Genomic DNA, 26,248 nt, shown 5'->3' on the forward strand with positions numbered 1-26,248 from the left:
GGGGATGCAGATGTTGGAGGCTGGTCAGGTGTTACCATCTTACCTGGATAGTGAGGTACCACACCTGAGGAGGAGGTGCAGTACCTCTGTGGCGACTGAACCATCTGTGCTGGGTGCAGGTGTTGGAGTGTGGTCAGGTGTGTCCACCTTACCTGGATAGTGGGGTACCACACCTCAGGAGGATGTGCAGTACCTCTGTGGCGCCACATGTACATTACTATACCTTTGCTTTTTTTAACTGTATAAAAATCATAGAATGTTTCATTTTCTCATATAGAAGCATTTTCAATATCTTTTCTTTTCATCAGATTAGTGTATGCTTGACAAAAAGTGATGATCCAACAGAAAAATCAATTTTTTTAGACATGGATTGATTAAAAATATTAATCGGAGGCATACTCATTAATCACTTTCCAGCACACCTTAAAATCTAGCATTGGCCACTTAGGTAGTCTGTGTCCGCAATGCACATATTGTCTACTCCGATTGGAAGTCACAGCAAGTGATTAGAAAAGCATATCATTGGATTATGTCAGGAAATACGCCCAATGTATATCTTTGAAGAAAAGCTGAAATTTTATGTTTATGAACAGCCTTAGGGTACCGTTACACTAAGTGACGCACCAGCGATCCCGACAATGATACGACCTGGTAAGGATCGCTGGTGCGTCTCTAAATGATCGCTAGTAAGCTGTCAAACAGACAGATCTCGTCAACGACGCAGCAACGATCCAGCAATCCGTATAATGACCTCGGCGGTCGTTGGTACTCTATCACACAGCAGCTATTCTGACGACTCACGCCTGAGTCCCTGAGTTCTGCGTCGCCAACGAGGTTGCTCGTCGGTGTCAAACACAGCGATGCATGCTGGCCAGCAGGACGACAATGATCAGAAAATGGCCTGGGACATTCGAGCATGATCAGTGATATCCAGTGGGAGGGCCGGTCGCCGCTATGTGTCACACGTAGCGAGCTCCCTGGCGAGATCGCTGTTGTGTCACAAAATTGGTGACGCAACAGCGATCTCTCTAACGATCTCATTATGTGGGACGGGGCTTTTAGGCCTTCTTAACCTGTTTTTTATCTGTGTATGAGGTTTGTTTTTTAAGGACCGCAAATACTGGTATGCGATCACCCACTGTATTCAATGGTGGTGTGCACATGTCAGGTTTTTCACACAAACCATGTGTCCACATGAAAAACCAGCAGGCATTTCAGTGTGTTTTCTTCAGCACGAACAAAATGCATACCGCACAGGTGCACACTGATGACACATGGATGACATCCATATGTCATTAGCGTGACACATACCGGCACCTAGGAACATGCGTTACAATGTGCGCTGCTCCTTGGTGCTGGCCGGCTGCTGAAGGCAGCTCTCATCAATGTTTCCTGCTTGCGCTGATCTCAGCGTGACCAGGAGACATTGATGGGAGTTGTATTCAGCAGCAGCTGGGTCAATCCTGTGTTAAATAAAGAATTAAATAAAAAAAGACGTGGGCTCCTGTGCAATTTTCATAACCAGCAGAGGGAAAGCCCATGACTGGGGGCTGGTTTTAATAACCAGGACAAGGGACTAATACCCCATGAGGTTCCAAGGCTATTAATTATTAACAGTTCACGGCTGTTTGCTTAGCCTTTTATGATGAATTTACAGGGGACTCCAGAAAAAAAAGGACATAGGGTCCCTCTATAAATTGAAATAGTCTGGAAAGGGGTCAGAGATATTCATAGTCATATTGTAAAAAAGACACATCCAAATAAAAAACACAGTTATACTCACCTTAGGCTGTGTGCCCACGTTGCATTTTTTAAGCGTTTCCGCAGCATTTTGCCGCTGCGGAAACGCTTGAAAAATGCTAACAAAATGCATCCCATTCATTTTAATTACATTCCGCAATTACTGTGCCCATGCTGCGTATTTTTCCGCAGCGGAATCACATTGCGGGAAAATACGCAGCGTGTTCACTAATTTTGCAGAATCGCGGTGATTCCGCCGCCATAGACTTCAACTGGAATGTTTGAAATCCGCAAATATGAAAAATGTTTGCGGATTTCAAGCGCATTTGCTGCGGTTTTGTAAATCAAAACCGCAGCAAATAGGAAGTTACATCATGGTGTGGGCGGGCTATGTGTGTGTGCGTGTGGGGGGGTCTGCCGAGGCTGTACAGAAGTCTGCGGGGCTGTGCAGGGGTCTTGTGGGGCTGTGAGGGGGTCTGCGGAACTGTGCCTGTGTGTGTATGTGTATGCAGGCATCGTCCGTTGGGACTAAAAGTCCCATCAGGCTATGCCTGCTACACTGACAGTGACTGACACATTAGCCAATGATGGGACAGTAGTAGTCCCATCATCCGGCTATTGTGTTGATTTAAAAAAAAAAGCAAATACACACATATAGTTCATACTTACCATAGACTGCTAATCTCCGAAGCCATCGATCACCTGAAAAAAAATTAAAATAATAAACAAACACTATACTTCCAGTGCGACATAATCCAATTAATACGATTGTCCCACGATGATCTCCCGTGGAGAGCTCTCACATCAGCTGTCACGCAGCTTCAATGACCGGCAGCGATATCTATGAAGTCACAGCTCATCACTGATGCTGCAATTTCAATATGTTCAAGCTATAAATTTACTGTACTCAGCTGATGAAATGTTGGGTTACCTATGAGATGGGTGTGTAAAAATTGCACAGCACACGCATGGTCCATGTGCCGTGCAATTTGTTTTCTCACACCCATTGACTTGCATTGGTAAGTCTTGGCTGTTTTATGCAGTCATAAGTAGCATGCTGCAATTTTTTTCCTCACCACAATTCCAGATGAGGAAAAACTCTTAGATGAGCACTGCCTATTTGAATAGAATTGTTGTGAGTGCAAGGCTTTTTTTTATCACATTGCACTTGTCGATTTTCTATGCAGATATGAGCGTAGCTTCACTCAGCTTGTATCTATCTATAAAATATGTATTATTCTATTCTATGTAACGTACAGTATACAGCATTTACAGTGAGTATGTGCATTAAAGAATTTCTAGACTTTGTTTTACTGCTTTGGAAGAAAATAATTCTTCAAAATATTCTTTTGCAGAGTCCTAGTAGAGCGAGCAGCTCCTTTACTTTAGAACCAGGGGATCTTTTAATGGATTTCACAGAAGCTACACCAATGGTAAGATTAAACATTGTCTAATTTTGGCATTCTTATATGTAAGAAATAGCTGTGTATAAAGTATCTCATGGGATAATATAGAATGTAATGATACAATAATGATCTGGCATGATTCTTCAGTTTTTCTTTCATCATGGTGATATGGAAATATGTATTGCCTAGCAATGAACCAGTATACATAGGGGTTTGAACAAAAAGGAAATTTACTTAGAACAACAGTGACAATTGCAAAGGGATAAAGATAAGAGATAAATAAAACAGGTGAAAATGAAAGAGATTTAACCTGCTGCAAAAAGGAACAATGTGTAAGTAAAAATTCGGTCTCTTACCCATGAAGGAACCCCACATGTCCAAACCAAACTAAAGAAGGTCACATATAAATAATAATTAAGCAATGCATAAGCGAAATAAAAGCAATGATTAATTTAGAATTATCACAAAGTCTCAAAAGACTTTGAGGTCCCTGGATTCTGTGAGTACATCTTAGAGAATAAAATCTTGCAGAAAATTCTAAGAATGTCTATAGGCGTAGCATTATTTTGTTTCAGCCCAAACAAAACATATTATTACAAAGCTGGCAGATATCTGGCACTGCACTGGCATATAAGGCTGGAGTGACACATAGCGACTCACCAGCGATTCTAACAACGATATCAATGTGTCAGGATCGCTGGTGAATCGCTATGTGATCGCTGGTGAGCTGTCAAACAGACAGCTTCACCAGCGATCAGCACAGCGATGTCCAGCGCCCGGCGTCGCTGTGCACGTTAGTAACCAGCGAGCTGATGCAGGAAGCTGGTAACTAACGTACACATCGGGTATCCAAGGGACATGCGTCCCTAGATACCCGATGTGTACATTAGTTACCCGCTCCCTGCATCAGCGTGCTGGTAACTAACGTACACATCGGGTATCCAAGGGACGCACGTCCCTTGGATACCCGATGTGTACATTAGTTACCAGCAGATCACTGGTCTCCCGCCTGTCACACGCAGCGATGCGTGGTGGCCAGCGGGAGACCAGTGACCAGAAAAAAGTCCTGGCCTTTCCTGCAGCGATCAGCGATACCGGCAGGGGGGCCAGTCGCTGATCGCTGTCACACACAGCGATCTCGCTGGTGAGATCGCTGTTGTGTCACAAAAATTGTGACTCAGCAGCGATCTCGCTAGCAAGATCGCTATGTGTGAAGGGGCCTTAAGAAGTAATGTAACATTGTGGCTAATTATAAATTATATAGCTATGTTGATTATTTTCTGTATCAATAGTTTTCTTTCTACAGACAAGCAGGGGTATATTTAAAACAAAATAACAAAATTAGCGTTTTATAGGCAACAAAATAATTTATTAAGGCCTCTTTCACACGTCAGAGGCTCCGGTACGTGTAGTCGTGTAGTGACAGTTTTCTCATGTACCGGAGACACTGCGGAGACACTGACACACGTAGACCCATTCAAATGACTGGGTCTATGCAGATGTCAGAGTGTTTTCACGGAACGTCTGTCCATGTGCAAAACACGGAGACATGTCCATTTTAACACGGACACATGGCCCGCAGCACATGCTGCACACGTGCAAACAGAGAACAGTGTACACTGTCCTCCATGAGCACGGACGGCCGCCAGGGAAGAAGAGGCTACTGTAAGCCTCTATTCCCCTGCATGTGGTGCTGAACTCGGCTGTCATTCTTCCCTGCTCTGCTGGCAACAGCTTGAGCAGGGAAGAATGAATGAAAAATAAAACGACGTGATGTCCCCCTTATTTTTTTAACCAACCCGGCAAAACTATACAGGTGCGGGCTGCTATTCTCAGGCTGGTAAGTAGCCATTAATATGGGCCCCCCAGCCTAAAAACAGCAGCCTGCAGCTGCCCAGAAACGGCGCATCTATTAAATGCACCCATTCTGGAGCTTTGTCGGGTTCTTCCCACTTGCCCTGTAGCGGTGGCAAGTGGGGTCATATGGGGTTAATGTCACCTTGCTATTTTAAGGTGACATTAAGCCAGGCTTAGTAATGGAGAGGTGTCAATAAGACACCTATCCATTACTAATTCTATAGCAAGTAAAGGGTTAAATAAGCACACACACATTAACAATAAAGTACTTTAATGAAATAATACAACACACATTTTTTCCCATCTTTATTACATTGCTAATCCCATTTGGAAGCCATTGCTCACCTGTAAAAAAATTAAAAAAACAAACCAACAATATACAATACATGTCCGGCGCTCAGTCAAGTCCCACAGCGTAAATCCATCTCTGGGAGTTAATCAGTTTACAGATGGAGATGTTCTAATTCGACAGCTTGGGCTGTAGACTATTGGGGAATGAATGGGAAGCAGCGCACACAGGCTCAGTGATGAGCGGTAACATCACTGAGTCTGTGTTTGCTGCCGGAATGAACCCCTGTGACCTCAACACCATGGGACTATGACGGTGGGAAAATGACGATGCTGAGGTCACAGGAGTTCATGCCGTCAGTGAGCACAGACTCAGTGACTCAACGCTCGTCATTGAGCCTGTGCGTGCTGCTTCCCATTCATTCCCCAGTAGCTTACAGCCCAAGCTGTCGCATTAACACAGCTCCAGCTGTAAACTGATTAACTCTCAGAGATGGATTTACGCCGTGGGACTTGACTAAGCGCTGGACAGGTATTGTATATTGTTGGTTTGTTTTTTGTTTTGTTTTTTTACAGGTGATCAATGGGATTAGCAGTGTAATAAAGATGGGAAAAATGTGTGTTGTATTATTTCACTAAATGACTTTATTCTTAATGTGCGTGTGTTTAATTAACCCTTTACTTACTATAGGATTAGTATTGGATAGGTGTCTTATTGACACCTCTCCATTACTAAGCCAGGCTTAATATCACCTTACAATAGCAAGGTGACATTAGCACCTTTTGACCCCACTTGCCACTGTTATAGGGCAAGTGGGGAAAAACCCGACAAAGCTCCAGAATAGGCGCATTTAATAGATGCGCTGTATTTGGGCAGATGCAGGCTGCTGTTTTTAGGCTGGGGGGGGGCATATTCATGGCCCGTTACCAGCCTGAGATTAGCAGCCCGCCCCTTATAGTTTTGCCGGGTTGGTTAAAAATATAAAGGGGATCGCACATCATTTTTTTTCATTCATTCTTCCCCGCTCAAGCTATTGCTGGCAGAGCAGGGAAGAATGACAACCGAGTTCAGCATCACATGCAGGGGAACAGCGCTTACTGTAGCGCTACCTTCCCTGCGGCCGTCCATGTGGTACTGATGCGGCACACAGGCGGCACATGGTTGCCACACGGATGTGCCATGTGTATACACGGACACAGATATCTCCGGTACCGGAAATATCTGGACGTGTGAAACTTGCCTAACAACGTATCGCAATGAATAGAACAGCTGCAGCAAATATTACAATTCATCGAAGACTACAATGAACATGCTGATCTGCTAGCAGCTTGCATTAGAGCAGGAGAACCTGAATAGAATGATATATAGGTTTGCAGGAAAAGATTCAGTATAACCCATATTATATTTAAAGGGTTTCTCTGGTGATAGAAAAATAGTAGGGCAAGAGAAAATGTCATTGTAAATGAATTTCTTATTGTTTTTCTTTTCTAAGTAAATTAGTATAATACATTAAAATGCTTTCCATTTAATTACACTGACAGAAGTGTTATTAGGACAGGTGCCTGTGAGTATGTGCAGTAGTAAGCTCCATCCCTCTTTTCACGTTTTGGAAGTTGTGTTCACAGTGGATATTCTAATATAATATTGGAGATACTGCATGTGCTGTGGTAAGAAGAAGCCGCTCACACTGCTGTACAGCTTCTCTTTTGGTCTAATACGAGAGATACCAGTAGTTATAAGGTAAGATGAGACTGCTCACACTGCTGTCTATCCTGTATATCTGACCTAATGCTGGAGATACCAGAGGTAACTAGAGGATGCTCACACTGCTGTTCACCATGGCTATATGATTGAATACATGAGATACCAGTCCAGGAGTGCTCAGGTAAGATGAGGACATTCACACTGCTTCCACCTTGTCTTTTTGACCTATTACTGGAGATACAAGCAGTGCTAAGATAAGATGAGGCTGCTCATTCTGCTATCCGTCCTCTTTTTCTGAGTACCTGCAGTGACCTGGAGATAGCCTATACCTTGCACTGTCAAGCTATCACAAGTTGATATCTACAAAGCTTCCTACTGCACATGCTCATAGACACTTGTGATATGATCATTATAAGACAAGTTTCTGTAAATGTAGCAGCAAGGCTACCATTTTGACGTACTATATTGATTACCTCCAAGTGTGATTTGCTAATTAAACATATTTACAGGTATATTTATAATGACATTTAATTTCTTCATTTTCTTTCTATTCCCAGAGAACACATATAATAAAATACCTGCTCTTTATGGGTTTATCTGTTAAGAGGCTGGTCCTACTCAGAGATTGCCAGCCGTTCTTGTGTGAATGTGCGTACAGTGATAGCTGTCAATCACTGATTGAGATAACCTCCATATAACTGCCAAGATAAGCCAAAATTTCACTGAGAAAAATAGAATTTATACTGAATATTTTTGCAAACGTATTTATCAATCTATTCATCTTATTCTACTTGTTAATATACTCTCCTTAAATTGAACAGCAGTTCAAGCTAACAGATTCCTGTTAAAGATCACTTCTACAATTATGACTAGGTACTTAGTCATGTTTTAACCAGAAAAATTATCTGCAATTTTCCTAGGGACTAAAATTCCAGGTCCACTATATGCTAACTAAGCTCTCCGCTGATTACTTGTGGTGCACTCAGATAGATAGATAATTTTACACCCCCATTTGATCTCTTTTTTGTACACAACTGGTGTTTTCCCTTTTCTATATAGATAAATACCAGAAAAAGGAGAATAAAGCAGCTTCATTAAAAAAAGGTTTGGATGCAAGCCACAGCGTCCAGAAAACTGGACTCTAAAATGCAAACAATTAAAAAGACTCATTGCCATAGTTGAAAGGCCCTAAGGGACAAGAGTCAAATTGTGAGCGCTACTGAGTCAAAGAAGCTCCTAAAAAGCAGATAGCAGGTCTTTTGGAGGGTTCCCATTTTGCAGTTGGTTTTACAGAACAAAAAATGTCCAATTAAGAGAAAATTGGTGATCTGGCATCAAGATTAAGAGCACCCAAGGTCTACCAATGTTTGTAGGCATGAATGCTAGCCAGTCTGCTCTACTCCCATACAATAGTTACTGTACAACAATTCAAATTGCTTAAAAAGTAATAAATTAAACATTGTCTGAGGACACAGAAGATACAGTGCTTATGAGGAGGAGTAGCCAGTTGGAGCGCTAATACTGACCATTTCCTTTAATAGACATATTAGCATCAGAACTTTACCATGGCACAACTAATAAAAGTGGCCTAATCTGATAAATTCTTCTTTATTTTATATCATGTGGGTTTATGTGCATCACTTCCTAGGACAAATAGGCATCAGGATCCACTTTGGAAGGAAGGCAAGTTGGCATAGGCAGTGTGATATTCTGACCAGTGTTCTACTACAAAATCTTTTGGACCTGGCATTAATGTGGATGTTTATTTGACATTTACCCTTTACTTTAACATTGTTACCAACCAAATCAGCCTCTTCTTTAAATTAGTAAGATATTAAGATGCTGAATTGACCTCCAATTTTCTCAGATCTCATTTTGATCAAACATCTACAAGATGTCCTAAAAAAACACACCTTATCAATTGCATCCCCATCTCCCTATTTACAGGACTTAAAGTAGCTGCTGTTCATGTCTAGGTGCCAAATATCAAAAGTATTGTGAAATTGATGTCTTCAGTTTTTAGAGCTATTTTGGAGGCAGTGTATATCTATAATGAATGGTCATCATTGTTGTGCATTTCTCTAATCAACTTTAACTGTATTATTTGCAATGATTTACATTTGTGTTTCACAATTATGCTTTGTTGTTTTTATTTTCCAAGTTATTATTTTAAAAGTTTGCTATCAACCATATTCCTCAAGCACTAATTTTAAAGTGTTCATGTACCTGACAAGACTATTTTCGTAATCAATTGTATTCACAATATTCTACCAATTCTGGATCATCTTTTCTTAGATCTTTGTAAGAGTTACAAAATAGGAGTTGTTGCTGTTGAATGTAAAGCTGTAGACTGGTTGAGTGCTTTAGTGCTGTATTTGGCAGGGTTTAGTGTGATTACACTTGTTTCCTGCAATTTGGTGTATAACTACTTAATTTTATACCCATTTTACTCTGTGTGCTATGCACCTAATTAGGAGGGATTAAAGGGAACCTGTCATGCAATTCATGCTGTAAAATCTACCCAAAGCAAATTATAATCAGTTATATTTTTTCCATGTAACACTCAATAGTTTCTCAGAAAATTATAATTGGAAGAGCCAAGGACTATAGTAAGAGACGTGACTAGTCCCTGCCAGCTTCTCCTCACATCACCCCAGATAATTATCTGATCTCTCCCATAACAAGAGACCTGTAAATATCCTGGAGTAATATGGTTTGCAAAAGTGGAATCACAACTGGCTCTTTGCAAATTGCAGCCTCCCTGGCAATATTCAGTAAACCATGTGTATGCACCCTGGCTTCCTTGTCACACTAAGCATGTCCATTTAATGCTGAGCCAGCTGTCCGTTCTAGGCGAGTGGTTACAGCTGCCACTCACAATGTACTGAGCGGTGACTGAACCCATGTTGGCCTACTCGTATAACTGTAAGGATGCTGTGAGGAATAAAGTTAATTTCCTAATGGCAGTGCAGCTCTCTGTGCGGGCACCGGGCATTTTCAGAACACTATTAACCTGCAGATTAATCTCATATCTGTTGATTAATACCCTTTTTTACATGATATATTCCCTATAAGAGGATGCTGGATCCAACTCAATGGCTCAGAATTGGATGAAACATTCTTAACTTTGTTCACTAATCATCAGTCAATAAACAACAGGTAAACATTTTGAAACACTTGTACAAACTGCACCGCATTCCAAATTATTATACAAATTGGATTTAAGTGTCATAAAGTTGTAATTTTTTTATTTTTTAAATAAAATCATGGACGGTGTTGTCTTAGAACTCTTTTGACCACTGCAATCAATCTCAAAAACTTGTGATAATTAATTTGCCACGTGAGCTCAGTCTGTGTGACTGCAGACTTATGAATCCCTCAGTGCATGCACTGTGTGCTGCAAGCATTCGCCGGTTTCTGAAGTGGGATTAGAGGGTACGTATGCGTAATGCATTCTCCCTGCCAGAGCCCGTCTATTGGACGCGACCCTGCTCCATACACTTGTATTGAACAAGACCATGCATACTGGTCGGACATGCCCACTAGCTGGGATGTGGCCTTGCTCAATTCAAATCTATGGAGAGAGTCCATGCCCACTGGAAGGGTTTTGCCGGAGGGTATGTATAACGCTATTGTTTCTGCCGGTCCCAGCTCTGATAATGGTGGGTTCTCGCAGATAAAGGCATAATGTGGAAGATTTCTGTTAAATAAATTGATCAGTTTAAGAGAGCAGCTGCTAAAATACCATTACAAAGCAGCAAAAAGGTATTTGAAACTGCTGGTGCCTCTGGAGTCCCGCATACCTCAAGGAGTAAGATCCTCCAGTCGCTTGTGCATAATTCTATTTTTTGACCATCAATAAACATGCTCACAAGCAGAAATAGTTGCAGTAGGCCCAGACATATATGAAGACTAATTTTAAAACAGTAAATAAATACACCAGAAGTCCCACCTTATTATATACACACAGCTGCAGTGTGTTCTGCTATATGCTTGACCTACACATAAGCTTAGATGAGCGAGCGCTAAAATGCTTAGATACTCATTACTCGAGTCAAGCAAATCATAATTTTTCGAGTGCTCGAACCGAGTAACGAGTAAAATAGATGTCAATGGGAAACTCGAGAATTTTTCTGCCGCCCTGCCCCCAGAGGTCTGGAGGGGGTCTAAAAATTGCTGAAAAATTTGGAAACAGTGCTGAAATGCCATGGGAACACCTTGGGGAAGAGCCCTGAAAACATCTCTGCATCCTTGGTCGCTGCTGGGAGCATTGCTGTCAAACTATTCCACCACTTTTATGGACTGATAATAAAACATACAAAACCGCAGTTAAATTGAATTTTACAGGAAAAAATGTTAAGAAGCAATATTTCCAGGATAATGACTTGTATATAAGGCAAAATAAATAAGAGGAAAAAAATGCTCCTCCACAGGACTGTTTTTGCTGTATTTTTTGCACCTTTGCATTGCTTTCAATAGCGAAAAAAGCATTCAACAGGAAATGTAATTTTCTCATTTTACTAACTTATCTGGCCATGTGGTGTATGAGACATGATCAGACACATCCTGTTTAATTTATGAGACCTTGCAAGTCACCATTTTTTCTCAGTGCCGTTAGGAGGCTCTTACTATTGTTACAGGGCCAACAGGTGGCCCTCAGTATTGCAAAGAGCCATCAGGCGGCCCACACTCAAATTTTAGAGGGCTAGCAGTCAGCCGTCACTAAACATTTTTGAAGGACCCACAGACGGCTATGATTTGCATAGCAGTAAATTGCTACTACAATATAATTTAGATATCTGTAGACTGTGAGCCCTCACGGGCAGGGTCCCTTCTCCTTATGTACTTGTGTATCCCTTATATACTTGTCTATACTTGTCTATATTTCCCCTTTTCACATGTAAAGCGCCATGGAATAAATGGCGCTATACAAATGCACAATAACAATAATAATAATAATAATAATATCTGACGTGGGCAAATTTTCTTTCGTATTAATACTATAAAATTTAAACTTGGAAGTCCAGCAGGAAGCCCTGACAATTTATAGAGTGCTAGTGGGTCGCCCTCCCAGGGCTGCGGGGTACTCGGTACCGGGCCGGTATCAGTGGGACATGTCACAGCAGCGGTGACCCGGACCGTGGCCCTGGGCGCCCAAGTAATGGCGATATGTAGCTAATGTGGAATGGAATAGTTTGTGACGCCACCTGTGGTGTTCGGCAAGTGTGATGTCAGGCCGACGCTGCATGCAGATCCTCTGGGGCTGGTGGTGTGCTGCAGCATAGATGGTGTAGATACCCACAGGTGAAGCTGTAGCCCCAGGGCCGTGTAGTTGTAATGGTTGTGGAAAGGCGCAGACAGTGTACGGGATGGTACCCAGATGTAGCGGTGCTGAGCGGGTTGGCGCAAGAATGAATGGAGGACAACGAGGCTTGCAGTTCCAAGGCTTTACTCACAGTCTGCGGTACACAAGGGTGCCTGCCTCCGAGCCGTGTCCTCCGGGTCAGAGACTCAGCCAACCTCCAGGCCAGATGGAAAGCTTCCCTCCAACACTCCGCCAACATGTACCTTTCCTGAACGACTCCTCTGTGAAGATCTCCAGTACCGTGGTACTCCGGAGTTCCTCCTGTCAGATGTTCCCAAGAACTTTACTTGTACGGCAGACAGCTGTAGCCTGCTTCGGGGACTCCCTTCTCGTGAATCCCGGCTCTCTAATCAGTTGCTGTTGTGCCCCGAGTCTTAGATGGGAGTAGTGCATTTACAGCCAACTACTCCACCGGTGTCTGCTGCAGAACCATAAGTGTCCATACAACCTCGGGGACCGGGCCCCGGCCTTGCGCTGAGAACCTATAGGCAGGGTTCCTCTTCTAACCCACTTCCTCTCTGTTCTCTCTACTCCTTCGTTCCATACTTGTCTTTATCTCTCTTATGGAAGCTTAGGTTGCAGTTCTACGTCTTTCTCCTTCTTTTCCTTTCCCATGCCAGCTGGCTCAGGTCACTGAGGCAGCTGCAGCACTCCCTCCACCATCCCTTCTTCCAGGGATCCCCACTCCTCCCGAGTGGCTTCCTTCCCTGCTGATCTCCTGTCAGACTGACTTGTAATCCTACACTGTCCCACTCTTTTATGGATCTAAACTCCACCCACCTCCCAGCACATCCAGTGTTCCAAGCAGGAAACCACCAAAGGTGCTCTGCTACTCTCTAAGCACTGAGCCGCAATGTGGTTGTGCAGAACTACCCTGTAGTGTGGGGTGCGAGTGTTGGAGTGTGGAAAAGAGTTCCCACCTTACCCGGATGGTGGGGCACTACACCTTAGGAGAAGGTGCAGTACCTCTGTGGCGACTGAGCCTCAGGGGCACCACATACCCCCCGTTATACACAGCACGTCCGCGGGCTGCAAGACAACAAAGTTGACAGTACCGGAACATACAAAATTTTGTAATGCTGCATAAACATTTCTTATACTAAACTTCCTAATATAAGAGGCATTGTTCCTTGAATGTTGCAAACAATTCTTAATTAACTATCTAAATTTCAAGTCAAAAAGTGCAATTTTTCATACTTTACGTAATTCTAAGTGCTGTTGTCTGTGACTCACTATCACTTTAGTATTATTCATCTTTCCTTCTCTAGTACACATTTCCTTTCTCTTTCTAGTTTACATTTTCTACTCTCTTTCAAGTGACACCTGTGATACCTGCTTCACCATTTACACTTTCAACTCTTTATTCAAATTTCTCAACTCTGTATCAAAACATTTCTCATCCTATATAAAAGCCATTTCCTAATTACTAATATTCTCATAAGATACATCATTATCAAAAATACTTTGCATTAAAACTTTCAACAATTATTCTTGTAAGTGCTGGACATTGCTCCCAGCCGGGATCTCTTGCAGTGTCCTTTGAGGTAGACATCATCTTCGCAAAGTGTCCTTATGTAAAACCAAGAGAGGGCACCTAAAGAGGTGCAACTATTTACAGTAAAAGTTCTGGATCATACAGCGTTCATGATCTCCTCAGTTCCAAATGCAGAAACGCTGCCAATCAAACAGGGCAACTCTGGAAAACCAAAAACTAAACCATGATATGCAAACAAAAAGGCACAACGGTGCAAAACAAACCCTCCTGGGTCACGAGAATTTTATTGCTGGTCCCCTCCTGGGGTTCTGGAAGCCAATTGGGAACTGCTACCAGATGTGGTATCTTCATCTTGATTCTGGTTTCTTGCTATAGGGCACTGAAGCTGTGGTAAAGGGAACCCATGATGCATCTCAACACCCATCAACTGCTCCTCCTCAATGGGTAGTTCTGCTGCTCTGGTGCGAGGCCTAGCACCGAGGGACTCAGCAGCTTGTCGGCGCTGATAGGCAACTATACGGGAATTTGGCAGCGATGGGATCCCGAGGTCACTTTCCCAAAGCGACCTAGACTCCTCCATTCCCCGAAGATGCCGAATCGTGCGCGCCTGTTCCAGCCGTACCCTCCTCAGTAGGGACCTCTTCCACCACCCCATCTCTGACTGACTGGCGCCCCAGCGGACTCTTCCAACTGCTCCATTTCGAGTTGTCGCAAACCCACCTCGGACAACGTGAATTCGGAGGTCAACCCATTAGGCGGGCCGGGGTATATACCTGGTGCCTCCTGGTGGTGTCGGCTCCGCTCTGGTGCAGGTATGGTGGCAACGGGCGCTGTCCGGTGAGACACCGGGGATGGCGGTGGAGCCAATGGCAGCTCCGGCTCTGCGGGGGTCGCTGACGGGACCTGCGCAGCCGCGCCAGGTCTGGGCAGGGGCCTCTCTTCCACCGCTTCAGCTCCCTGGGCTGTGTACAACTCCTCCAGCATCAGCGGCAGAGAGGGAACAGAGTACGCTGCCGGTGACATGGCAACAGCTCCAGGCTCCACAGGGTCTGCCAGGAAGAGGTCCGGTGCAGCGGTGTCAGGTACCGTTGGTGTAGGCCCCTCCTGGGCGTGCGGCCTGCTCAACCTCCATAAGGCCTCCTGCCTCAGTCGCAGACGGCACATCAGCTGGGCGATGTCATCTTCTAGTTGCTGGCAGCTCATCTCAGAGACGGGGTCAGAGCCTTCAGCCGTGGCGCCGGGGAGATCCAACTCAACCTCCGCGCGCTCAACAGGCCTCCTTCCCTCTCTCTCCAAAATGGCATTCTGGCGTTCTTCTTCCTGTCTCGGCCCCTTTCCCACCACTGTCTTCTTCAGCCCCTCCTTCCGGGGGCAGTGTCTTCTTCCAGCGCCTCCACACCAAGCCAGTATACAAACCCCTCGGGGGGTGGGCCATGTTGCTGTCACATAGTAATTCAGGCAGGGGAGGCCCAAGACTCTTCGCGGTCTTTTCCTGGGACCTCCTATCTCTTCAAGACCTTCTTCTCCGTGCCAGCGGCGATTTTTAATATTCATGTCACAGTCCATTAAACTAGGTCTTCTGCACATTTTCAAAAGCTCAAAGTCCAACAAATCTCAGGCACACAGAACCCGACGGCATCGGGTCTCGTCATCCTGTTCGTGACGCCAAGTTGGGTCGCCCTCCCAAGGCTGCGGGGTACTCGGTACCGGGCCGGTATCAGTGGGACATGTCACAGCAGCGGTGACCCGGACCGTGGCCCTGGGCGCCCAAGTAATGGTAATATGTAGTAAATGTGGAATGGAATAGTTCGTGACGCTACCTGTGGTGTTCGGCAAGTGAGATGTCAGGCCGACGCTGCATGCGGATCCTCTGGGGCTGGTGGTGTGCTGCAGCTTAGATGGTGTAGCTCCCCACAGGTGAAGCTGTAGCCCCAGGGCCATGTAGTTGTAATGGTTGTGAAAAGGCGCAGACAGTGTACGGGATGGTACTCAGATGTAGCGGTGCTGAGTGGGTTGGAGCAAGAATGAATGGAGGACAATGAGGCTTGCAGTTCCAAGACTTTACTCACAGTCTGCGGTACACAAGAGTGCCTGCCTCCGAGCCGTGTCCTCCGGGTCAGAGACTCAGCCAACCTCCAGGCCAGATGGAAAGCTCCCCTCCAACACTCCGCCAACATGTACCTTTCCTGAACGACTCCTCTATTGCGCCTTAAAGTGTGAAGATCTCCAGTACCGTGGTACTCCGGAGTTCCTCTTGTCAGATGTTCCCAAGAACTCTACTTGTACGGCAGACAGCTGTAGCCTGCTTCGGGGACTCCCTTCTCCTGAATCCCGGCTCTCTAATCAGTTGCTATTGTGCCCCGAGTCTTAGATGGGAGTAGTGCATTTACAGCCAACTACTCCACCGGTGTCTGCTGCAGAACCATAAGTGTCCATACAACCTCGGGGACCGGGCCCCGGCCTTGCGCTGAGAACCTATAGGCAGGGTTCCTCTTCTAACCCACGTTCTCTCTGTTCTCTCTACTCCTTCATTCCGAACTTGTCTTTCTCTCTCTTATGGAAGCTTTGGTTGCAGTTCTACGTCTTTCTCCTTCTTTTCCTTTCCCGTGCCAGCTGGCTCAGGTCACTGAGGCAGCTGCAGCACTCCTTCCTCCATCCCTTCTTCCAGGGATCCCCACTCCTCCCGAGTGGCTTCCTTCCCCGCTGACCTCCTGTCAGACTGACTTGTAATCCTACACTTTCCCACTCTTTTATGTATCTAAACTCCACCCACCTCCCAGCACATCCAGTGTTCCAAGCAGGAAACCACCAAAGGTGCTCTGCTACTCTCTAAGCACTGAGCCGCAATGTGGTTGTGTAGAACTACCCTGTAGTGTGGGGTGCAAGTGTTGGAGTGTGGAAAGGAGTTCCCACCTTACCCGGATGGTGGGGCACTACACCTTAGGAGAAGGTGCAGTACCTCTGTGGCGACTGAGCCTCAGGGGCGCCACACAAGCAGGTGGCCCCACAATTTCTATAGAGGGCCAGCAGGCTTCTATTTTGGTTTCATCTGTCCACAAGAGGTTTTTGGTAAAGCACATCATTCTACTGTTTACTGTAAATGGAATGAGGCCTACAAATAAAAGAACACATCAGTTACAGTCAAATTTTTAAGGATACAGCAGAAATATGCCAAAAATGAGCCAGAAGTGAACAGAAGGTACGACTAACCACTGTTATTAAATGTACTAAATTTCTTTCTCCTTCCTCCACATTTACTCTCATCATGCTGACATACGCTCTAACAGTTTTGGCTCCATTACTCCTCACTCTCCTTCGCTATCCTCAAACCCCCAGCACCCTCTAACCAAGTAATAATCTCTCCTTCCCTCTTGCCTCCCCATCTGACGTCCTCCGCTGAACTCCTCCTCAACCTCAGATCTTTCCTACTAAAACCCAAAACAAGCCGCCCACTCTCCTTCTCACACCTGCTCTCCCTCTCTCTGCTTCTCCTCACTGCTGGCGACATATCTCCAAATCCTGGAACCCCACATATCAAACCTCCCATTATTACCCCCTTCTATCGCTCCCAACCCAATATAAACACCCAAAATCTTGCCTACTTCAAATCCGTGCCCCTGACGCCCACCACCCTGCTCCCTCTCTCTGGATCACTCTGGAATTCCCGCTCCGGCTGCAATAAACTCCATGTGATTCACGACCTCTTTACCTTTCGTAATTTTTCCTTCCTGGGCCTCACCAAAACATGGCTGACTCTCTCCGATACAGCCTCCGCTGCTGCGCTATGTTACGGCGGCCGCCACTTCACACACATTCCTCACCCTGGCAACAGACATGGTCTAGGAGTGGGCCTTCTCCTTTATTCCAACTGTAACTTTAACCCAATCCCACCCCTACCCTCCCTTATCCTCCCCTCTTGAAGTCCACTCTGTCCACATCTACTCTCCCTCTAACCTCCAAGTGGCCGTCATATACCGACCTCCGGTCCCGACCACTGCCCTTATTGACCAATTCTCCACCTGGCTTCTTCACTTTCTCTCTGTTGACATTCCCACCATCATCATTGGTGACTTCAACATCCCCATTGACAACCACCAGTCGGCAGCCCTCAAACTCCTGTCGCTCAATTCATCTTTTGGACTTACCCAGTGGTCCTCCTCAGCCACCAACACAGACGGACATACATTAGACCTGGTCTTCACCCGTCTCTGCTCCCTATCTAACTTCACAACCTCCCCTTTCCCTCTATCTGACCACCATCTACTCACTTTCTCATCCTTGACCTCCTCACCTGTCATCCATCTCCAGCATCATGCGCACCCCCGCAGAAACCTCAAACACTTAGATACACACACGTTCTCTGACTCTATTCTACCACTGGCATCCATATCCTCAATCCTTGACACAGACATTGCCACTACCTTCTGCAATGCCACTCTTGCATCAGCCATTGACTTAGTCGCCCCTGTCATGCATAGAAGAGTGTGACAAATCAATAGACAACCCTGGCACAATAACATCACTAACAAGTTTCGGCAAGTATCCAGAATTCCAGAGCGGCATTGGTAGAAAACGCACTCACAAGACGAGTTCACCTCATTCAAACATGCAAAACTCGCATTCAAATCAGCTCTCACCTCTGCTAAACAGGCCTACTTTACATCCCTTGTATCTTCCTTATCCCAAAACCCCAAACAGTTGTTCAACAGTTTTAACTCCCTCCTCCACCCACCACTGCCCCCTCCGACTTCCCTGATCTCTGCCGAGGACTTTGCCTCACACTTCAAAAATAAGATATACCAAACAAGGTAAGTCTTTGTTGTCCGACCACCACAATCCCTTTGTATGCCAGACCAATGCCCTAACCCCATAACTTCCCTCTCCAAAATCACTGAAGGAGAGCTTGCTCATCTTCTCTCCAAATCACACCTTACCACTTGTGCACTTGACCCCATTCCATCCCACCTCCTCCCCAACCTCACCACTACACTAATCCCATCCCTTAGCCATCTCTTCAACCTATCACTCACTTCTGGTACCTTCCCCTCTGCTTTCAAACATGTCACAATCACACCTATCCTCAAAAAGTCATACCTTGACCAGTGCGCAATGTCCAGCTATCGCCCCATATCTTTGCTCCCATTTGCTGCCAAACTCCTTGAACAGCACGTCCACACTGAACTTTCCTCTCACTTTGCATCTAACTCACTCTTCGACAGCCTACAATCTGGCTTCTGTCCCCACCATTCCACTGAGACTGCCCTGACCAAACTTACTAACGACTTACTTACAGCCAACGCTAACAGACAATCCTCTATACTCCTCCTTCTAGACATGTCCTCTGCCTATGACACAGTTGACCACTGCTTCATACTACAGATCATCTTTTCCTCTGGTGTCAAAGACCTTGCCCTATCCTATAACTCTTCATACTTTACCAAGCGCACATTTAGCATTTCCTACTCCAACACTACCTCCTCATCTTGCCCCCTCTCTGTTGGCATACTACAAGGCTCTATCCTAGGTCCTAGGACCCCTTCTCTTCTCAATCTATACCCTTGGCCTGGGACAACTCAAAGTCCTATGGCTTCCAGTACCATCTACTGTATATGCTGATGACACTCAGATCTACCTCTCTGGCCTAGATATCACCTCTCTGCTCTTCAGAATTTCAGCTATGTCTATCAGCCATATCCTGCTTCCTCTTCTGTCACTTCCTCAAACTTAATGTGGACAAATCTGAACTAATTATGCTTCCTCCATCTTGCATACCTTCCCTACCTGATCTATCACAATAAATGAATTCACACTTTCCCTTGTCCCAGTAATCTGCTGCCTTGGAGTAACCCTTGACTCTGCCCTGTCCTTCAAGCCGCACATCCAAGTTCTTGCCACCTCCTGTCGCCTCCAGATCAAAAATATTTCCAGAATCCATCCTTTCCTCAACCCTCACTCTATCAAAATGCTTGTGCATGCCCTATTCATCTACCGCCTCGACTACTGCAACATCCTCCTCTGAGGCCTACCTTCTAACACTCTCACACCCCTCCAGTCCATCCTTAACTCTGCTGCCGACTGATTAAGCTTCTCGCTACACCCCTGCTTGCCCTCTTTGCAAATCCCTTCACTAGTTCCCAATTTCCCAGTGTATCGAGTTTAAACTACTAACACTGACCTACAAAGCTATCCATAACTTTCTCCTCCATATATTTCCAAACTAATCTTTCAATATCTTCCCACTCGTAATCTCCGCTCCTCCTAATACCTCCTTCTTTCCTCCACGCTCATTCGCTCCTCACCCAATCGCTTCCAAGATTTTTCCAGAACATCACCATCCTCTGGAATTCTGTGCCTCAACACATCTGGTTATCCACCACATTTGGATCCTTCAGATGGAACCAGAAGAAACATTTCTTCAAAAAATCTTACAACCTGTAATGACCACCTCAACACCATAGGAGCTACCTCAACCCCCGACCTACTGTCTCCTCCCCATAATCCTGTAGAATGTAAGCCCGCAAGGGAAGGGTCCTCTTCCCTCTGTACCAGTCTGTCATTGTTAGTTTGTTTACTGTTAGTGATATTTGTTTTTTGATGTAATCCCGTCTCATGTGCAGCACCATGGAATTAATGGTGCTATATATATAAATAAATAATAATAATATGGTGGAGGTTCAAAGATATTTTGGGGTTGTGTTGCAGCCTCTGACCCTGGGTTCCTTGACTGTGTGCAAAGCATCATGAAATGTGAAGATTCCCGAGGGATGATGGGTCGCATCGTAGTGCCTGGGGTCAGAAAGCAGAATTTGCATCCTAAATCCTGGGACTTCCATCAGGACAATGACCCCAAATATTCTTCAAGAGGCATCCAGAAATAGATGTAAACAAAGCACTGGAGAGTTCAGAAGGTGGTAATTCCAGCTCCAGTAGCGTAAAGTCTGCCACCACTACCTCACATACAGATGCTACAGGGAACCTGTGAATGGATACATCAAATAAGTTAATTGCGCCTGTTTTGATCAATTTCTGAGTACAGATCACCATAAAACAACAAATTGGTCATTGAGTGCATGGAAAAAGCAGCAGCAAGGCTTATAATTTATAAGGCTATAATCCCTGACCAGATGCCTGTCATATGCTGTACCTACTGCCACACTTCACCCAACATGAACTGCAGATAAGAGCAGTATTATTGTAGAATATAGAAAGGATTTGAATGGCTCCTGAAAAGATTTTTTCTTGTACATACCAGCAACAAAATCTGGAGGAACACAATCACTACTGCCAGCTTTGATGAATTTCTGAGTACAGATCACCGTAAAAAACATGAATCAGTCAATGAGTGCATGGAAAAAATTAGAATTTATGAGGCAATAATCCCTGACTTGATGCAAGTACTGCGACACCTCAGACGAAGTGCAGATAAGAGCGGTATTGTTGTAGAAAATAGAAGGGAATTGAACCAACCCTGAAATGTAAACTTTGAGCTTCCTGGTGGTACATCCTACATAAGCAAGATTACAGCTGATGCATCTAGTCATGTAGAAATTTTCAAAGTTTAACACCTTCACGACCAATGACGCCACATAGGCATCATGAAAGTCGGTGCCAATCCGACCAGTGACGCCTATGTGGCGTCATGACTTTAAAGCCCCCCTGCGGGTCGGGTGACCGGGGTCACTGAAAGGTCACCCAACCCGCAGATACAGGGGGCTTTCTACTTCACCACAGGGGGCGTGGCGTCACCCCCACATGGCTACGATCGCTCTGATTGGCTGTTAAAAGTGAAACTGCCAATCAGAGCGATAGTAATATTTCATCAATGAAAATTGATGAAATATTACAATCCAGCCATGGCCAATGCTGCAGTAGCATCGGACATGGCTGGAGACCGTGATCCAACCCCCCCACACGACTCACGGGGCTGATCGGCCCCCGATACCGACTGACGGTGGCAATGTGCCGCAGCCGTCATCATCTGCTCCCCTCCCCCTTCTCTCCGCTCCCCCACCTTCTGACCCCCCCTCATCCTCCCGGTACCTCCAATGTCCCGCTCTGGCTCCCGGTGTCCCGCCGTCCTGTTCCATGGGCGCCGCCATCTTGGAAAATGGCGGGCGCATGCGCAGTGCGCCCGTTGGCTGCAGATTTCATTCATTCATTTTGATCACTGTGATAAACTCTCACAGTGATCAAAATAGAATGAAAAGTAAATAAACCCCCCGTTTATCACCCCCATATGCAGGAACAAATAATAAAATAAGAAATTATTTTTATTTTTATTTTTCCATTAGGGTTAGGATTAGGGTTGGAAATAGGGGTAGAGTTAGGGTTGGGGTTAGGGTTGGAATTAGGTTTAGGGTTAGAATTAGGGTTAGGTTTGGAATTAGGGTTAGGGTTGGAATTAGGGTTAAGATTAGGGTTAGGGATGTGTTGGGGTTAGGGTTGGGATTAGGGTTAGGCTTGTGGTTAGGGTTATGGTTAGGGTTGGGATTAGGGTTAGGGGTGTATTGGGGTTAGGGTTATGGTTAGGGTTGGGATTAGGGTTAGGGATGTGTTGGGGTTAGGGCTGTGGTTAGGGGTGTGTTGGGGTTAGGGTTGGAGTTAGAATTGAGAGCTTTCCACTGTTTAGGCACATCAGGGGGTCTCCAAACGCGACATGGTGCAACCGTTGGTTCCAGCCAATTTTGCGTTCAAAAAGTCATACAGTGCTCCCTCCCTTCCAAGCCCCGACGTGTGCCCAAACAGTGGTTTACCCCAACATATGGGGTATCAGCGTACTCAGGAAATATTGCACAACTTTGGGGGTCCAATTTCTCCTGGTACCCTTGTGAAAATAAAAAATTGCGCACTAAAAAATAATTTTTTGAGGAAAAAAAATATTTTTTATTTTCACGGCTCTGCGTTATAAATTTTTGTGAAGCACTTGGGGGTTCAAAGTGCTCACTATGCATCTAGATAAGTTCCTTAGGGGGTCTAGTTTCCAAAATGGGGTCAGTTGTGGGGGAGCTCCAAAGTTTAGGCACACAGGGGCTCTCCAAACACGACATGGTGTCCTCTAACGATTAGAGGTAATTTACATTTCAAAAAGTCAAATGGCGCTCCTTCCCTTCTGAGCCCTGCCGTGCGCCCAAACAGTGGTTTCCCCCCACATATGGGGTACCAGCTTACTCAGGACAAACTGGACAACATCTTTTGTTGTCCAATTTCTCCTGTTAGCCATGTGAAAATAAAAAATAGCGTGCTAAAAAAATCATTTTTGAGGAAAAAAAATGATTTTTTATTTTCACTGCTCTGTGTTATAAACTTTTGTGAAGCACTTGGGGGTTCAAAGTGCTCACCACACATCTAGATAAATTCCAAAAGGGGTCTAGTTTCCAAAATGGGGTCACTTGTGGGGGTTTTTCACTGTTTAGGCACACAGGGGCTCTCCAAACGCAACATGGTGTCCAATAACGATTGGAGCTAATTTTCCATTCAAAAAGTCAAATAGCGCTCCTTCCCTTCCGGACCCTGCCGTGCTCCCAAACAGTGGTTTATGACCACATATGAGGTATCGGTGTACACAGGAGAAATTGCCCAACAAATTTTAGGATCCATTTTATCCTGTTGCCCATGTGAAAATGAAAAAACTGAGGCTAAAAGAAAATTTTTGTGAAAAAAAAGTACTTTTTTTCATGGATCAATTTGTGAAGCACCTGGGGGGTTTAAAGTGATCACTATGCATCTAGATAAGTTCCTTGGGGGGTCTAGATCCAAAATGGGGTCATTTGTGGGGGAGCTCCAATGTTTAGGCACACAGGGACTCTCCAAACGCGACATGGCAACCGCTAAATATTCCAGCATATTTTCCATTCAAAAAGTCAAATGGTGCTCCTTCCCTTCTGAACCCTGCCGTGCACCCAAACAGTGGTTTATGACCACATATGAGGTATCGGTGTACTCAGGAGAGATTGCACAACAAATTTTAGGATCCATTTTTTCCTGTTGCCCATGTTAAAATGAAAAAATTGATGCTAAAAGAAAATTTTTGTTGGAAAAATTAAAATGTCCATTTTTTCTTTCCACGTTACTTTAGTTCCTGTGAAACACCAGAAGGGTTAATAATCTTCTTGAATGTAGTTTTAAGTAGCTTGAGGGGTGCAGTTTTTAGAATGATGTCAATTTTGGGTATTTTCTGCCATATAGACCCCTCAAAGTGACTTCAAATGTGAGGTGATCCCTAAAAAAAAGGGTTTTGTAAATTTTGTTGTAAAAATGAGAAATCGCTGGTCCAATTTTAACCCTTATAACTTCCTAACAAAAAAAAATTTTGTTTCCAAAATTGTGCTGATGTAAAGTAGACATGTGGGAAATGTTATTTAGTAACTATTTTGTGTCACATAACTCTCTGGTTTAACAGAATAAAAATTCAAAATTTGAAAATTGCAAAATTTTCTAAATTTTCATCAAATTTCAGATTTTTTCACAAATAAACGCAAAAATTATTGACCTAAATTTACCACTAACATGAAGCCCAATCTGTCAAGAAAAAACATTCTCAGAATCGCTAGGATGCGTTGAAGCGTTCCAGAGTTATTACTTCATAAAGGAACACTGGTCAGAATTGCAAAAAATGGCCTGGTCATTAAGGTCAAAATAGACTTGGTCATGAAGGGGTTAAATATCCTTATAATGGTATGGATTGGCCTCAAAAGGGTGTATCTAAATATTAAAGACTTGCTATGTCAAAGAGTACAGAATTATCTTTATTAATCAATGAATAGACAAGACAATACTAATGTGAATAAATCCATACACCAAAAATTATTTTTTATAATAAAAGATATGCGGGCAGCAGTACAACCATCGAGCAAAAGGAGTCATACAATATAAACATGTGGGAGAATCCTAGACACCCGGGTAGAAATTTATATCATAGTACATGTTGCTAAATGCAAAAAATGTATACACATACAAGCTTCGACGCAACGACTTGATATGCAAATTATTGGTAAGAGGCCTTTACATTATTCCTTTACATGCACATGTGGCACTTTATAAGTATTTAATAATGTGTTTGGCAATCTCCCTATACCTATACATTGACCAGGCTATAATTATAAAGAATAGAGCTTGCCAAACATCATGATGCCTTCTCTTTTCCCATTTTAAGAATTTTTGCCGGAAAATCTTATTACATGTATACATTTTTGTATTTAGCAACATGTACTGTTATATAAATTACTACCTAGGTGACAGCCCTTGCTGTCTGCTTTAGCAAAGCTGGTTGTCAAAAATGGGGGGACCCCACACCGTTTTCTTTTAATTATTTATTTAAATAATTAATAAAGTACAGCATGGGGACCCCTCTATTCTTGATAACCATCCTTGCTAACTCTGACAGCTGAGGGTTGCAGCCCCCAACTATCAATTTTGCCTGTCTTGCTATAGAAAATACAGGGGATGCCGTTTTTTATTTATTTATTTATAGCGCAGGAGCTGGCTGATGAATACTCCCATCAGCTTCCATTGCTCTCACTGTTATTAGCGGCAGCAGGTGTAGTCTGATTGGAGGAATAGTCCCATCAGCCACCGCCTGCTGTCATTTTTCTCACTTCAATAGAACTCTCATCATTTTCTCCTGTTCGTGCTGATCACTGGCAGAGCAGGGGAGAATGATGAGAGTCGTCTTCAGCACCCGGCTTACTGTACTGCTGCTTCCCTTGCACCCGCCATGTCATACTGAAGCAGCACACGTATTACACACAGACACAGACATCTCTGGTACTGATTTCACATTAGCGCGAATGCCGTTGGAAAATTTCTCATGGTGCTTGCGCTACCGTCAAAAAGGTGAAGTGAGTTTATTGGCTGTGAAGTCCCAGGACCTTTCTGATGGCACCAGGAGCATGAGAACTTTCTCTCACTCTCAGTGACATCAGACAGGTCCTACCAGTTCACTGAGAGACACTGGGCAGCGGTAGCAAACGCTGCTCAGTGTCCCTGCTGGATGGCAGGCTGTATGGTTGCATCATGCAACCATGCAGCCTGACATCTAGATGTAGCAGAGCTAGACCCGTCATGGGACAAATGTTTTTTTATTTTAACTCTTTTGCAGAAGACAATAGCGTCGGTGGAATGGGTGATGTTGTAAGTATGGTTTAATTAAGAATTGTTAAAGGAGTTTGTTTGATTCTTTAAATTAAAGGACTTTTTTCCATATGTGTTTTTGTACAATATGACTATGGGGTTAGTAATGGGGCATCTTATTGACACCTCTCCATTTATAACCTTGGGGCTTGATGTCACCTGACAATGCAGAGGTTACATTAAGCTCCCCAACTATCACCTCACTTGCCACCGCTATAGGGCAAATGGGAAGAGTGAGGGTAAGTGCCAGAGCTGATGTTTTT

At 44.4% G+C, this 26,248-nt stretch overlaps 1 protein-coding gene across 2 annotated transcripts in view; it reads left to right on the forward strand.

Annotated features, from left to right (window-relative positions):
* Window positions 1-341: 341 nt before the first annotated feature.
* The window catches only part of LOC141099734 (band 4.1-like protein 4B), a 129,048-nt gene continuing 103,141 nt past the window's right edge, over window positions 342-26,248 (forward strand). The window contains exon 1 of one of the 2 annotated variants that reach the window (XM_073587755.1): window positions 342-3,173. In XM_073587755.1, the coding sequence (XP_073443856.1) occupies window positions 2,970-3,173 (204 nt within the window). In that variant the 5' untranslated portion in view covers window positions 342-2,969. The remainder of the gene's footprint in view (window positions 3,174-26,248) is intronic. The other variant, XM_073587754.1, reaches the window with a different exon arrangement.

The sequence above is a fragment of the Dendrobates tinctorius genome, unplaced genomic scaffold (genome assembly GCF_039654945.1).
Source record: "Dendrobates tinctorius isolate UK_male_01 unplaced genomic scaffold, ASM3965494v1 ptg000102l, whole genome shotgun sequence".
In the NCBI taxonomy this organism is placed as follows: Eukaryota; Metazoa; Chordata; class Amphibia; order Anura; family Dendrobatidae; genus Dendrobates; species Dendrobates tinctorius.